The sequence below is a fragment of the Komagataella phaffii genome, chromosome 3 (genome assembly GCF_000027005.1).
Source record: "Komagataella phaffii GS115 chromosome 3, complete sequence".
Lineage (NCBI taxonomy): Eukaryota > Fungi > Ascomycota > Pichiomycetes > Pichiales > Pichiaceae > Komagataella > Komagataella phaffii.
In genome coordinates this window covers 427,146-440,369 of record NC_012965.1, presented here as the reverse complement: position 1 = coordinate 440,369, position 13,224 = coordinate 427,146, and the positions used below count along the sequence as shown (strand labels likewise).

General features: G+C 40.6%; 7 protein-coding genes across 7 annotated transcripts; 1 reads left to right on the top strand and 6 right to left on the bottom strand.

The window, feature by feature from the left end:
* Nucleotides 1–6: 6 nt before the first annotated feature.
* On the bottom strand, nucleotides 7–2,415 carry PAS_chr3_0219 (DNA helicase and DNA-dependent ATPase; the record flags this gene model as incomplete). Its single annotated transcript, XM_002492384.1, has 1 exon — nucleotides 7–2,415. One exon carries the CDS (start codon nucleotides 2,413–2,415, stop codon nucleotides 7–9), a length of 2,409 nt encoding a protein of 802 aa, XP_002492429.1.
* A 146-nt stretch (nucleotides 2,416–2,561) lies between these two features.
* On the bottom strand, nucleotides 2,562–3,944 carry PAS_chr3_0218 (Diacylglycerol acyltransferase; the record flags this gene model as incomplete). The annotated part of the gene is made up of 1 exon (XM_002492383.1): nucleotides 2,562–3,944. One exon carries the CDS (start codon nucleotides 3,942–3,944, stop codon nucleotides 2,562–2,564), a length of 1,383 nt encoding a protein of 460 aa, XP_002492428.1.
* A 740-nt stretch (nucleotides 3,945–4,684) lies between these two features.
* PAS_chr3_0217 (Type 2A-related serine-threonine phosphatase) lies at nucleotides 4,685–5,632 on the top strand (the record flags this gene model as incomplete). Its single annotated transcript, XM_002492382.1, has 1 exon — nucleotides 4,685–5,632. The coding sequence occupies one exon, from the start codon at nucleotides 4,685–4,687 to the stop codon at nucleotides 5,630–5,632; it is 948 nt and encodes a 315-aa protein (XP_002492427.1).
* Nucleotides 5,633–5,680: 48 nt separating this feature from the next.
* On the bottom strand, nucleotides 5,681–6,928 carry PAS_chr3_0216 (Arginosuccinate synthetase; the record flags this gene model as incomplete). Its single annotated transcript, XM_002492381.1, has 1 exon — nucleotides 5,681–6,928. One exon carries the CDS (start codon nucleotides 6,926–6,928, stop codon nucleotides 5,681–5,683), a length of 1,248 nt encoding a protein of 415 aa, XP_002492426.1.
* A 431-nt stretch (nucleotides 6,929–7,359) lies between these two features.
* Nucleotides 7,360–10,098, bottom strand: PAS_chr3_1163 (uncharacterized protein; the record flags this gene model as incomplete). The annotated part of the gene is made up of 1 exon (XM_002492380.1): nucleotides 7,360–10,098. One exon carries the CDS (start codon nucleotides 10,096–10,098, stop codon nucleotides 7,360–7,362), a length of 2,739 nt encoding a protein of 912 aa, XP_002492425.1.
* Nucleotides 10,099–10,256: 158 nt separating this feature from the next.
* PAS_chr3_1162 (uncharacterized protein) lies at nucleotides 10,257–11,468 on the bottom strand (the record flags this gene model as incomplete). The annotated part of the gene is made up of 1 exon (XM_002492379.1): nucleotides 10,257–11,468. The coding sequence occupies one exon, from the start codon at nucleotides 11,466–11,468 to the stop codon at nucleotides 10,257–10,259; it is 1,212 nt and encodes a 403-aa protein (XP_002492424.1).
* Nucleotides 11,469–11,791: 323 nt separating this feature from the next.
* On the bottom strand, nucleotides 11,792–12,934 carry PAS_chr3_0215 (Alpha1,2-mannosyltransferase; the record flags this gene model as incomplete). Its single annotated transcript, XM_002492378.1, has 1 exon — nucleotides 11,792–12,934. One exon carries the CDS (start codon nucleotides 12,932–12,934, stop codon nucleotides 11,792–11,794), a length of 1,143 nt encoding a protein of 380 aa, XP_002492423.1.
* Between the last annotated feature and the right edge of the window lie 290 nt (nucleotides 12,935–13,224).

Here is a 13,224-nt window from a genome sequence, read left to right as displayed (position 1 = left end):
TTTAGTTTATATTCGCCTTCTGACTCCTAGTCTTCTCTTTTTGTTATTTGATCTGTCAGGTACATATGATGGCGCTGTGGTGCTTTTAGTTAGCAAAGGTGATTTGAATTGCTTATTTTTGAGAAAATCTTTGGTTGAGACGATGTGATTTCTTGATCTGTTTGATTCTGTTAAAATATTTGACACTGGCTTGTACTCTTTACCCATTGCTTCGTACAGATCCCTCCAAGAGTTTTTGGACATGTTGCTGATTGAAGTAACCAGCTGATTTTGAAACATTTTAAGGGTTGGTTTTAAAAAGCACGATACTTCATTTGATTCTTCTCCACTCCAGGGGGTTGATCTCTCTTTGTATGATGATAAATATAGCATTGATTTTGCTCTTGTTAGTGCAACATAAAAACATCGTCTATCTTCGTCCAAATTTGTAGACGAATCGGGACCATCATCTTCTAAAGTCCATTTGGAGGGAATAACACCGTCGGTGCAACCTGGAATAAATACTACCGGCCATTCCAAACCCTTCGCACCATGAATTGTAGATATCGTCACTCTTCCCTTTTTTGAATCTTTTTTGTTCTCGTTGTTCGATGTTTCATACAAGTCGATTGAATCCAAAAAGCTGGAAAGGACATCCCTAGTAGTGAGCGGAGTATCACCAGCTTCTGCAGTAATGATCTGGTCAATGATTGGCTTATACTCTATTAATTGTCGCTTGAACTCATTCAAGTTTTCCTCTACAGCTTTGAGGGCATTTTCTGAATCATGAGTTCCCTTTGAAGTCTCAGGCGTTTTCTTAATCTCTTTCAAGTTTGCTAGTTGGACAATTTGATCAAAACAGGCTTCCAAACTTGCTTCGCAATCTAAAGATGTAGAATCTAGTAGTCTACCACATTCCTTTAGAATGTCTATATATTGTCTCACTCCACTTTCGGATTTCACATTCAAAAATCCATTCTTCTTGTCATGTATTGCCATTTCAAGGGTTTCGATGACAGGACAATCGGACTTGTCAATCAATTCTTCTAGTCTTTGTAGAGTTTTGTTTCCTACTCCTCTTGGGGGGAAGTTCAAAGTCCGGAGAATGGCCAGGTTGTCTGAATTGTTAACAATTGCTCTCAAATAGTCCATTGCTACACGAATTTCCTTTAGTTCCCAGAATGCTCTTCCATGTACGACTTCATAAGGTATGCGATTGGTCACCAAACTCTGTTCGATGACACGAGACTGAAAAGAAGAACGTAAAAGGATAGCAATATCGTTATAGCTGGTTAATAGACCGGACATTAATCCAAGCTTAGCTACTTCTGAAGCTATGTGGTCTGCTTCTTTGAAGGTATTCTGAGTCCTCACATAAACAATCGGGATATTTAGATGTGAAATTTGTGATCTTAATGACTTTTGTTTCCTGTCTTTCTGTTGGGTCATGATCTGCTCAGAAAAATTAAGGATATTAGAAGTCGATCTATAGTTCTCCTTCAAGGTTATTTCCTGACAGTTTTGATAGTGAATGATCATGTTTTCAAAATTTGAAGCCACTGCGTTTCGAAACATGTAGATACTTTGATCAGAGTCTCCCACAACCGTGACATTGTCCTCAAAATTTTGATCATCAGTGCACTGTCCTAGAAGATAGAGCAGCTCCATTTGAATTTTGTTCGTGTCTTGAAATTCATCTACCAGGACGTGCTTCAGTTCCTTTAGTAAAACGCGTCCCTTTTTTCTTGTCTCTGAAAGAAGCAAATAAGTGTACAAGAGACAATCATCAAAGTCAATAAGATTATGCTTTCGTAGACTCTCCTGGTATAAAGAGTAAATCACAGCAAGATCAAATGATCTTGCAGAAGTAGTACTATATGTCTGCGGCGTGGTAGTCAACGATTTAAGTTTGGAGATCTGCGATTTTGCCTTTTTCAGATCATATCCATGCAATTTATCAGTCTCTTTGGGATCCTTTTGATAGATGTCAACTGAAACAGAAGATGGATGAAATTTTAATCTAACAACATCATCTGACAAGGTGGTCAAAATTTTGCTTAAAATAGTGTTAGAATCCCGTTCATCGGCTATTTTAAACTTGGGAGTCAACCCAATTTGGGTTCCATATCTTCTCAATAACTTGACACAAATTGAATGAAAAGTGCCTATCAAGAGACCTTTTAGATATTTGTCGGGATCAAGGTTCTCTTTTGCAAATAGAACCTGCAGTCTTTCTACCATCTCGTTGGCTGCCTTCTTTGTAAAGGTTGTGACAATAATATTCGAAGGAGGGATCTTGTGCTCTATCAAAAGATAAGCTACGCGTGAGGTCAAAACTTTGGTCTTCCCAGTTCCAGGTCCAGCAATTATTTGCAATGGCTTATGAATATCTGCAGTCACTGCCTCATACTGCTGAGAGTTTAATGATGCAAGCATCTCCTTCCTAAAGTGGTTGACAATGCCCTACTTATAAAAAGTTCACGAGTAGGTGACGCGATAATGAAAATATGCATTTACTTAGGGTCTACAAACATGACATGAAAATATCTTACACAACAATTAAAAAAGATACTGGCTCAACTTCACTCGACAATTCGTAGCTCCAAGGATCCAGCATTAAACCTCTCCTTATTCTGCTCAAAAACTCGTTTCAGTTCTTCGACATATAGGGAATGGTAATGGTCAATCTGTTCTTGGGTTGGTGAATGAATGTAAGGAACCGGGATGGGTCTACCGATGACCAAGTTGATAGGTTTCCGATATGGTAGAAGGCCAAAGTCGTGATTGAAAACACCCCTAGCATGAAAAAATGGAAAGGTAAAGCCAAAGTGTTGTTTTAACCATAATTGAAACCCACACATTTGCTTCCGCACGTAATTTAGGACAGAGCAAGACTTGCCAGATACACTTGGGTCAAAAACATTATAGGCAGTGTTTTCTCCAAAACCAAATACTGGAACTAACTCAGTGTCACCCAGCTCTAGTGCGACTTTCACAAAGCCTTTCCTTTTTTTCAGGACAATATCAATAGTATGTGGTTTGGATAATAGAGACTCCGAAGCACCTCCAATGACAATACAGACAGACTGATTTCGTTTTATCAGTGCAGTCACATTACGTTTCGAAACAGAAGAAATACCCAATGCCATTAAGTAATCTCTCAATAGAGGAAGTTTGAATTGAGTGATGAGGGTTAATAAATATATTCTGATTCCTGGTAGTAACTCGCCAATGTTACAACCATTGGTGCCAAAAGCTCCAGTGATCCCCAGGGAAACTACCCCATGAGGGTGATAACCAAATATGTATCTTGGCCCTGTTTTGATCTCCTTTTCTATGAGAACTCTGTGTGTCGGTATGTACTTTCTAACAGAACTTGGCAAATAAGTGGTTACTTGGTGATACTTCGGAAGAATAATTTCAATCTTCTTAGTCTTGAACGTCGGTTCCAGGTCAACAGTTTTGTACACAGATATAGGGTAATAATTGACAAAATGTTTCCAAATATGCAAACTTCTGAACCATTCCACTCTTCGGTCAGCAGACTTTCCATTGCTTGGAGTATTGGCATCGATGTAAAAATAAACCAAGTAAACTATTATAAGAGGCCACAACATGGGAATTGTACACAGAACGAAAAATAGTGATGCTAAAAATGGAATCGTGATAGTATGCCACAATATTACTAGAGTTTCCAATCTCCTGTTTAGGGAACTCCTCAACAAAGCAAACCTCCTTTGCTTCTCTATCTTGTTGTGTGGCCCACCCTGTCTTCTTTGTAATAGTTTGTTATTTATAATGTCATCTTGTGAGTCGTCGTAATCTTGGTAGTGATCTTCTCTTGAAGATACCGTGTCGGGCGTTATGTTCCCTGTCTTAGAGTAATGCATCGGGCGCTCTACGTTCGTTTTAGCAAGAAAGCTAAGAGCTTCGTCAGCGGAACGACTGTTCTTCTTTTCAGGCATTTTTATCGCCAGTTTGCGGAAAAAAAAATGTTTGCCGTTTTGACAGGATCTAGATGCAATATAAGGTAGGAGCAAGTAAGTAGATTGCGAACACGAACTAGGGGTGCGGGTCTTTTTTCAAGGTTATTTCCGAAAGTCAACAATCGGAAATCAAGATGTGACAATAATATCTAGGCACTCGAGGAGCTTTATACCTTCATAAGCCGGTGTCTCAGGAAACTCTAGATACTGGCACATAACACAAGTTTCTTCGGTCACCTGTCGTGCTTCTTCCCGGTATCAGGCCATTCCATCCATGGATAACAGGAATGTACTAAAGGGATCGGGGCTTATCTAAAATCTCAGTCGACGTGACTAGGCGTATCATGGCATCAAAGTTTCAGGTTTAAATCCGATGATGCATCGACTGTCTAGGGAAGAAAGTGTGTAACATCTGAGGCAGGACGGACTTACTCTTCTGGCAATCGTCTTCGAGCACAACACACTTTGCCTGGCGGGTTGTTTGGTCGCGCACTACTATCCCAGAATAACGGCAAACCTCAGAAGCTGAACATCTCAATTACTCAAGACCACAAAGTACTATAGATAGGTGTTCTTATTAAAAGCGTATCTACCTTTTAATTCTCATAAAGATCATTTTGGGGTATCAATCCCAAACTCCTAAAAGCTACACACTTTTTCACTCCCCATTTTTATTATTTTTTTTACATCTCAGCTCAGAAATATTATAGACCTTAATCATGCCAGAAAGAGGACCAGATCAGTGGTTTGAAGAAGTCAAAAGCTGCAAGGCTTTAAGTGAAAATGATATGAAGCATCTTTGCGAACGGGTGAAGGATTTGCTGATGGAGGAATCCAATATACAGCCAGTGCAGAGTCCAGTGACAGTATGCGGAGATATTCACGGCCAATTTCACGATCTACTGGAACTTTTCAAGATTAGTGGTGGGTTTCCCGGATCCTCCTCTAATGGAATAAAACAGAACTATATCTTCCTAGGAGACTATGTGGATAGAGGCTATTTCTCGTTGGAGACGTTCACGTTACTCATGATTTTAAAAATTAAGTTTCCTCAACATATCACATTGGTAAGGGGAAATCATGAATCCAGACAGATCACTCAGGTTTATGGATTTTATGAGGAATGTCTCAATAAATATGGTTCCACCACTGTCTGGAAGTACTGTTGCCAGGTGTTCGACTTTTTAACCCTTAGTGCCATCATTGATGGTAAAATATTATGTATCCATGGTGGTCTCTCTCCCGATATTCGCATGTTAGATCAAATCAGAGTTCTCAGCCGAGCGCAAGAGGTCCCTCATGAAGGAGGATTTTGTGACTTGGTTTGGTCTGACCCAGATGAAGTCGACAGTTGGGCTGTTTCTCCTCGTGGAGCTGGCTGGTTATTCGGTGCTCGAGTAGCACGTGAGTTCAACCACATTAATAACTTGCAACTCATCGCTAGAGCCCATCAATTGGTCATGGAAGGCTTCAGATACCATTTCAAAGAGAAAGATGTCGTCACTGTGTGGTCCGCTCCTAATTATTGCTACCGTTGCGGAAACGTGGCTAGTGTGATGAACGTCGATGATGAGCTCGATGTTAACTTCAAGATATTCAGCGCTGTACCTGATGACACCCAGAAAATGAATCCTGTTAAGAATCAAAGAAACGAATACTTTTTGTAATGATTTATTCTTCGTATATATAATTGTACAACTATCCTTTTACTTGAGTTAAAGTCCCAAAAACTTTCCCTTCTCTCTGACACTTTCTCCGTACTTCTTGATTCTGATGGCTTGTGTTGTGATAAATCCTCCAGCTTCTTGAGGGTGGAATCCGGTCAACTCATCCATGGAAGATTCGGTAGCATCGTACAATTTCTCGGTTTCAGAGTATCTTCCTAGGTTATACACATTACCTTTGTAGGCCTTGGCTCTAACAACACCGTTGACGGTGTTTTGAGAAGGCTGAATCATAGTTCTGACGTACTCACCTTCTGGGGTAAAGTACAACCCGTTGTATAACAACTTAGAGTAGGTTGGGGTAACAAAAGTGTCTCTGATCGATCTAACTTCACGGTCAACGGTAAGACCTTCCAAGTCGATGTGAGTGGTTCTCAGTAGAGTCAAACCTGGAGTTTCATAACAACCTCTGGACTTGATTCCGATGAATCTGTTCTCGACAATGTCAATTCTACCAACACCGTTTCTTCTAGCAATGGCGTTAGCAGTCAAAAAGATCTCAACCGGATCGGTGACCTCAGTTTTGTTCTCGAGAACTAATTTAACTGGCTTACCCTTCTCAAAGTGGACGTCAAAGAACTCTGGCTTGTCTGGTGCATCTTCTGGGTCAACAGTGAGCTTCCACATGTCCTTTGGAGGAGTAGTGTTTGGATCTTCTAGAATACCAGCCTCGAAGGAGATGTGAGCCATGTTCTCATCAGTAGACCATGGCTTGGCTTTAGTCTGAGCAACTGGAATATCCTTCTCAGCAGCGTAATTCAGCAAGTCATTTCTACCAGCGAATCTTTCGAAGAATTCTGGGTCTCTCCATGGGGCGATACAGACAACGTCAGGCTTCAGAGCATAAAAGGAAAGCTCAAATCTAACCTGATCGTTACCCTTTCCGGTACAACCGTGGGCAACAGCAAAACAACCTTCTTGTTCAGCAACCTCTATTTGGGCCTTGGCAATGACTGGTCTGGCCAAAGAGGTACCCAGTAAGTAGACGTTCTCGTAGATAGCGTTAACTTGGACTGCTGGGAACAAAACTTCCTCAACAAATTCCTTCCTAACGTCACTGACGATAAACTTGGTAGCACCGATCTTCAGAGCTTTCTCTCTAGCAGCCTCAAAGTCTTCCTCTTGACCAATGTTGGCTAAAAAGGCAACGACTTCGTATCCCTGCTCCAACAACCAAGCTAGGATGATGGAGGTATCCAAACCACCGGAGTAGGCCAAACAAACTTTTCCTTTAGACATTGTGTTATTTAAATAATAGTCTTCAATGACTGATATATACTTTCTACGCTGGAAAAGGGTGAGCTTTTTTCTCCTTTTATACTTTTTTCGCCAGAAGATTTTGTCAATTTTGGGCGATAATCTGTGCGGCTCATGACTCAGAATAGGGAGTCCCTCCAACGGAAAACGTCAAGAAAAAGGAGCCAAACAAAGATAGTAAGGCATACAACAAATAGCATAAAGCAGAACCGCAGTGGCTATCACTAGCTACTAAATAAGCGCCTCATTTATGAGTAGGATCTCTCTTACTGTGTGAATCTAACTTTGCAGGCATCTTTTTTACCACTGTCTCACAATTGCCTGATTTGGCAATTGGTATGCGTTTAGCGCGGTCTGGCTCAACTGAAAAAAAAAAAAAAAAAAAAAAAAAGAACGCAGATAGAGAGAAGAGGTCAAGAAGCCTCAACCTCATCACCATAGAGTTTGTCAAGTTTCTCTCTTAATTGAGACGCATTTTCACCTAGTTCTTCAAGTGAATTTGAAAGGTCCTCCAGTACTCGCTTGTTGTAAAGTTTGAGTTTTTTACCGGCAGTGTTTTCATGGAAGAACTCATCTACCAATCTATGAATTAGCATTCCAATTGGACCTTCTAGCGCTTCCACACACTCAAACAGTGCATTGTCAGCACCCAACAATTCAAAGTATTTCGAATCAATCAAATGGATCCAGCATTTCATTTTCTTTGAATAAGAGTAGATGTCTTTCGTGCTAAGAGCCACAATTGGAGCGCCATTTTTGGAAAGTTCGCAGTCTAGAATCTGGGGTAACGGATTGTTGTCTCCTTCGGCAGATACAATAGAATAGTTCCTTGCATCTCCAACTTTCTTAACTAGCATGTGTGAATTGACTATAGGTGCTAATGAAATGCTGTTTAGAACACATTCTTGCTTCTTTAAATTCCATGAAAAGCATGTTCCTTCACAAGTTATTGCCAAAAGGTGTTCGTTGTACGATCTTAAGACACAGACGGATGCCCCGACTTCTAGGATCGGGGAAGTTATTCTTCCTGCAGAAGACACTACTATAATTGATCCTGTGTCACTAGACAAAGCCCATTGATTGTCTGATGTTGATATTGCATTATTGAGATTCATTTGAAAAGTCAGCTCAAATCTTCTGTTGCCATTAGTGTCACTAGAATAGACTTTAGAAAGATTCAAGTCTTTGGGTTCCACTTGGTTGCGAATTTCGATTGACGATTCCAGTTCTACTTTTTCATTGGTTTCGATATTAGTTTCCGTGGTAGGTGGAGCAAGTACAACCAAAACTTTAGGTTGAAACTTCATTTCAGGAAATACAGTCACAACGGATCGTATAGCTGGACGTAAAAATTCAGGGAAAGCCAGATCTCTTTTCTTTTTGAATGCATTTGATGAATTATTGGTCTTGGGAACAGAGTTCTTCAAATGGTGGTGATGTTCAATATGATCAATATTAATGTCTTCCTCTTGAAGAACCGACTCCTCCTTTGGTGTCTGAATCTCAACGTTTGGTCTTAAAGAGGTGGTCAATGAAGGAAGACCATTTTTTGGAAATTTATAAGTACTTTTTGATAACAAGTTGCTCGTCAGATTTTCTCGTTCTTTGTTGGGTACGGGTATGAACCTATTACTGGTTGAGGAACTAGAAGTCAACAACAGAGGCGAAACCCTTTTCTTCCCATTCTTCATAGTAATTTTCTGAGTCTTTAGGACGTTTATATTATTGACTTTTTTCGGTTTAACGACTTTATGTTGCAGGGTAGTTCTTATTGCGGTTTGAGGTATTCTCTTCTCCATCATTTGATCAAGATGAGGGTTTCTTAAGAGTAACTGGGCATTGTGACTTTTTTCTTCAAGTATTAACTGTTCTACACTTTCAGGAAATACCATGCCTTCTCTTTCCCCTCCATAAATTTCCAGCTGCTCTTGGTTCCGTTCTATCGGAGTCTTCACCCCTAAATCGTTATTTTCAAATACTATAACTGTTATTGTGCCATCTAGTGAACTAATTGTCAGAACATCACCATCCGGTGTCCAACACAGATCCGTGATTGCTTTATAGACAATGTCATGAATGACAACTAGTGGCTTCGGACGAGCTGTATTCCAAATTGCTAGAGTTTTATCTTGACCACCAGTGGCTAGAACAGAACATAGCTGTTTCTCTTCTTTGGAAGTTGCCACTTCGAATAGTCGAGGGCAGAATGACACAACTTCGCAAGGGGAATCATGACCAATCAAGCTAATATCAGATTCCCAAGACCCTCTGTTTACGATTGCCACGGAGGAAACAGGTCCATTTGTTGCGTTTGGAATAGCAATACTTAAACCATCTGGTGACCACGACAATCTTCGAAAATAAGTCGTCATTGGAGATTTGGTGAACGGTTCTGTAATCACATGTTCCACACTAAAAATCATCTCAGTGGGTGAAGTTTTGTGATATCTGAAGACACGGCAAGTTCTATCGTCAGAAGATGTAATGAAATATTTGTTTGCAGGATCAAACACAATTCCCTTTACGTGAGAATTGTGAATGTCATACCTTTTCATTTTTTCAAATGTTTGTCCGTTCCATATGATAATTGATCTATCGAGACCCACGGTAACAAGGATGCTGCCATCGGGCGCCCAAGCCATGTCCTGAATGTCATTATCATGAGCCACTAATCTTTTACGGACAGTCCAGCGCTCCATGTCCATTTGATCTCCAGATGACCCGTTGGAAAAAACTGGGTTCATGCCCTCCATAACAGAAGAATCGTACTCATACTCTTCATCTTGTTCCCATATTAACACTATTTTATCGTCCGAGCCAGAAGCCAGGAATCTATTGTTTGGAGAAAATCGAAGACAAGTGACAGCTCCAGTGTGTCTTGACATAGAACAGAGAGGACGACAGATATTCTCACTAACTTTCAATGCATTTTTTGATTCATCCGACTGAACTGAACCTTGTAAGTACCTAAGATCATTCTCTTTATCGCTCCTCTTGTATTGATAAATTGAGTCCATAGACCATATTTTGATCTTACCATCTAAACCTCCAGAAGCTAGTCTTTTACCATCAGCAGAAACGGAAATTGTGTAAACCTCGAACTTCCTCTGCTCTTCTTGATGACAGAGCCATGGAAGTTTGATGATCTGCATAAGCAAACTGATGCAACGTTAGCAAGGATGAAACGTAAACTCCCTCAAGAATCTTTTGAAAGTTTATAGAACTGAAATCGAGTACAAGATTGTTTCGACTATACATTTTTCTAGATAGCACACATCGCGCCTATGTAAGACCATAGTTAAAACTAAAATTACCCACTGAAAGCTTCCCAACCCTTGGGCCTCTTCATGTTATTCACAGTGAAGAACTCTGGCACACAAGAGTATCCCTTCCAAGTGAAATCGTCCTTAGGATTACACATACATCTCCTTTCCTCTCTGAGATCGGCGTCTACTGGACAATTGTTGAATGGATTGTGGAAGTATCCAACGTCATCAAAGAAGTGAATTTGATCACGATGTAAAAACAAAGCAGCCGCAATTGAGTGTACTGGAGCATCACCCCAACGCTCATAGAAGAATCCACCAGCTTTATCCAAGTGGTCAAAATACTTGAGGTAAGCCTCAGAACGCCATAAGCTGAGGGAACCAACTTCAAAATTGGACCAGAAATGGCATCCATTATAAGACAAGCCATCGTCATCAGAAATAAAGTCCATCATGTTATCCTCAGGTAAGTATTGAGGGTTCTCCTTAATGAATGCACGAGTAGTGTCCCATAAAGTCTCAATGGTAGCAACGTATTCAGGCAAAGAAACAGTAAAACCGTACATCTTATTATTATCCTTCATGAACTTGAACACATCGTAGTCGATATCACAGTAAATCTTGATATCAGGCTCCACACGCCAGTACCATTCATACTCTTGCATCAATTCGTGTCTAAAGAAGAAACCCGATTCAAAACGACACATATGTCTGTAAGAAATGGAGTCACCGTAGATGACCTTCTTAGCAGCCATTTCCTTCCTGGTCTTAGCAGCACGCTCCTTGTCGATCCACTCCGGGAACGACCAATGTTCCTTTGGAATCAGACCGTATTTAGCTTTTCCAGAAGTTAAAGCAGAGGTGACACGCTTGAACTCGTCACTGAATTCCTCGTCATTCAAGAAGACCCAATCATAGTGGAACTTGTGGTTGAATCTATCTTCGACGTGTCTGATAGAGCTAGCCAAACTCCATACGTCACTATTTCTAGCAAGAGAAACGAAAGTAGCCTTTTCCTTTCCGTCCGTGGTATAAGTCTTCTTCAGTTCAGTTGCACCACTGCTGCCTTGGGAAGAAGGTTTAGACTCAGATTTGGGAGATGAGCCAGTTGATTGTGACGTGTCACTAGTCAACCCTGAGGGAAGAGAGTACGATGTGGCAGACCCTCTTGATAGGATGAATCCTAACAGTACCAGGATTGATGCGAAAATAGCAAACCGAACTACTCGTGAATTGATCCTAGTTGCACCTGCCATTTGTACCGTTGTCCTGTCTGGTCTGGTAGTTGAGAGAAGGAAGAAAAGTGGAACGCGATATATATTGCTTTGCTCGAAAGGGTGGTTGACGTTGACAAGATTGGCCAGGCGCACTAATTCCATGGAATTTCACACTCACATATGTAGGAATAGGTAGATGTCGCGGAGATGTTTCTATTGTCTTTGGGTACGGTACATGTTCCACGCATAGTGATGGGTACCAGGTGTTCTTTTTAAATATTATATACTGCAGGCGTTTTTTAAGTAGACCAAATGAAAAACGGTTTTGAGTTTCTTTTTTTTATTGTATCCTTCTTTCAATTTTAGTCATAATCTTTCCAGTTTGAAGGTCTGGTCAGACCAGTAGCTTTGTAGTATTGTCTTCCACATGAATATCCCCTAAAAGTGAAATCCGTGTTGGGATCACAGTAGCATTTACGGTTCTTCCATATGTCTTTGTCAATTGGACACATGGAGTAAACACTATGTTTGTAGCCCACTTCATTGAAAAAATGGACTTTTTCTTTCGGTAGAAATAGCGAGACAGCAAGGGAATGAACAGGAGCATCTCCCCATCTTTCATAGAAAAATTTCCCGGTATCGTCCAAAAATTTGAAATACTTCTCGTAAACGTCAGATCTCCAAAAATCCATGTCTGCCACTTCAAAATTCGACCAGAAATGGCACAAGTTATAAGTCTTACCGTTATCATCGGAGATAAAATTCATCAGGTTGTTTTCAGCAATGTAGCTGGGATTTTGTTTCATGAACTCTTTAGTAGTCTCCCAAAGTGTGGGGATAGTCTTCTCAAACTCATGGATTGATATAGTGAAGCCATACGTCTTATTGTTTTCTCGCATGTATCTGAACAAGTCTGTCTCAACGTCACATAAAATTTCGATTTCAGGCTCCACTCTCCAGTAATATCGATAGTCCAGCATCAGCGGGTGTTTGTAGAAGAATCCAGAGTTGAATCGACACATGTGTCTGTAGCTTTCCAGACCTCCATATACTACGTGCTGGTCTTCTAACTGCCTTCTTGACTCTGCAGCTCTTTCTTGATCAATGTAATCAGGATACGACCAATGCTCTTTGGGGATCAATCCGTACTTTGCTTGACCACTGATTAACACGCTCGTTCTCTCCTTGAACTCATCGGTGAAAGGAACTTCATTCAAAAACACCCAGTCATAAGCAAATTTGTTATTGAATCTGTCCTCTACTTTCTTTATTGATTGGATGATTGAGTAAAGGTCTTCATTTCTACAGAGAGTGACAAAAGTGGCGTTTTCTCTGTTGTAGCTATTCCCAGAATGATAAAGTGGATCCTGTGAGTGGTTCACGTAAGGTGGTTGATAACGGCTTGCCCTACTCCCGTCAAAGGTCGTGACAATCCCGTACAGAATCAATGACGAAAGGGCCAAAATGAACACCGCTTTCAAGCTTCTGAACCCTATGTGTACCATTTTACTAGATAGCTAAGAAAGACGAGCCTGGAGAAATGTTAAATAGCTTAGCCCCCCCTCGGTCGCTGGTTCTTGGAGACAAAAAAAAAAAACACTAGGAAGAAAAAAACCTTAATACACTTCGTCCCTAATGGGGTTCCTCATCCCTGGAAGAACTCATAAACGAATCAAGAAATATCTTAGAAAGGTACCCAGTAAGAAGGCAAGAAAGATAGGTTTTGAAGATTTGCCTCCAGAGCTAATCTATGAAGTATTTTCCTTCAGTAAGTTGGCTCCGCTCTACGCCCTGA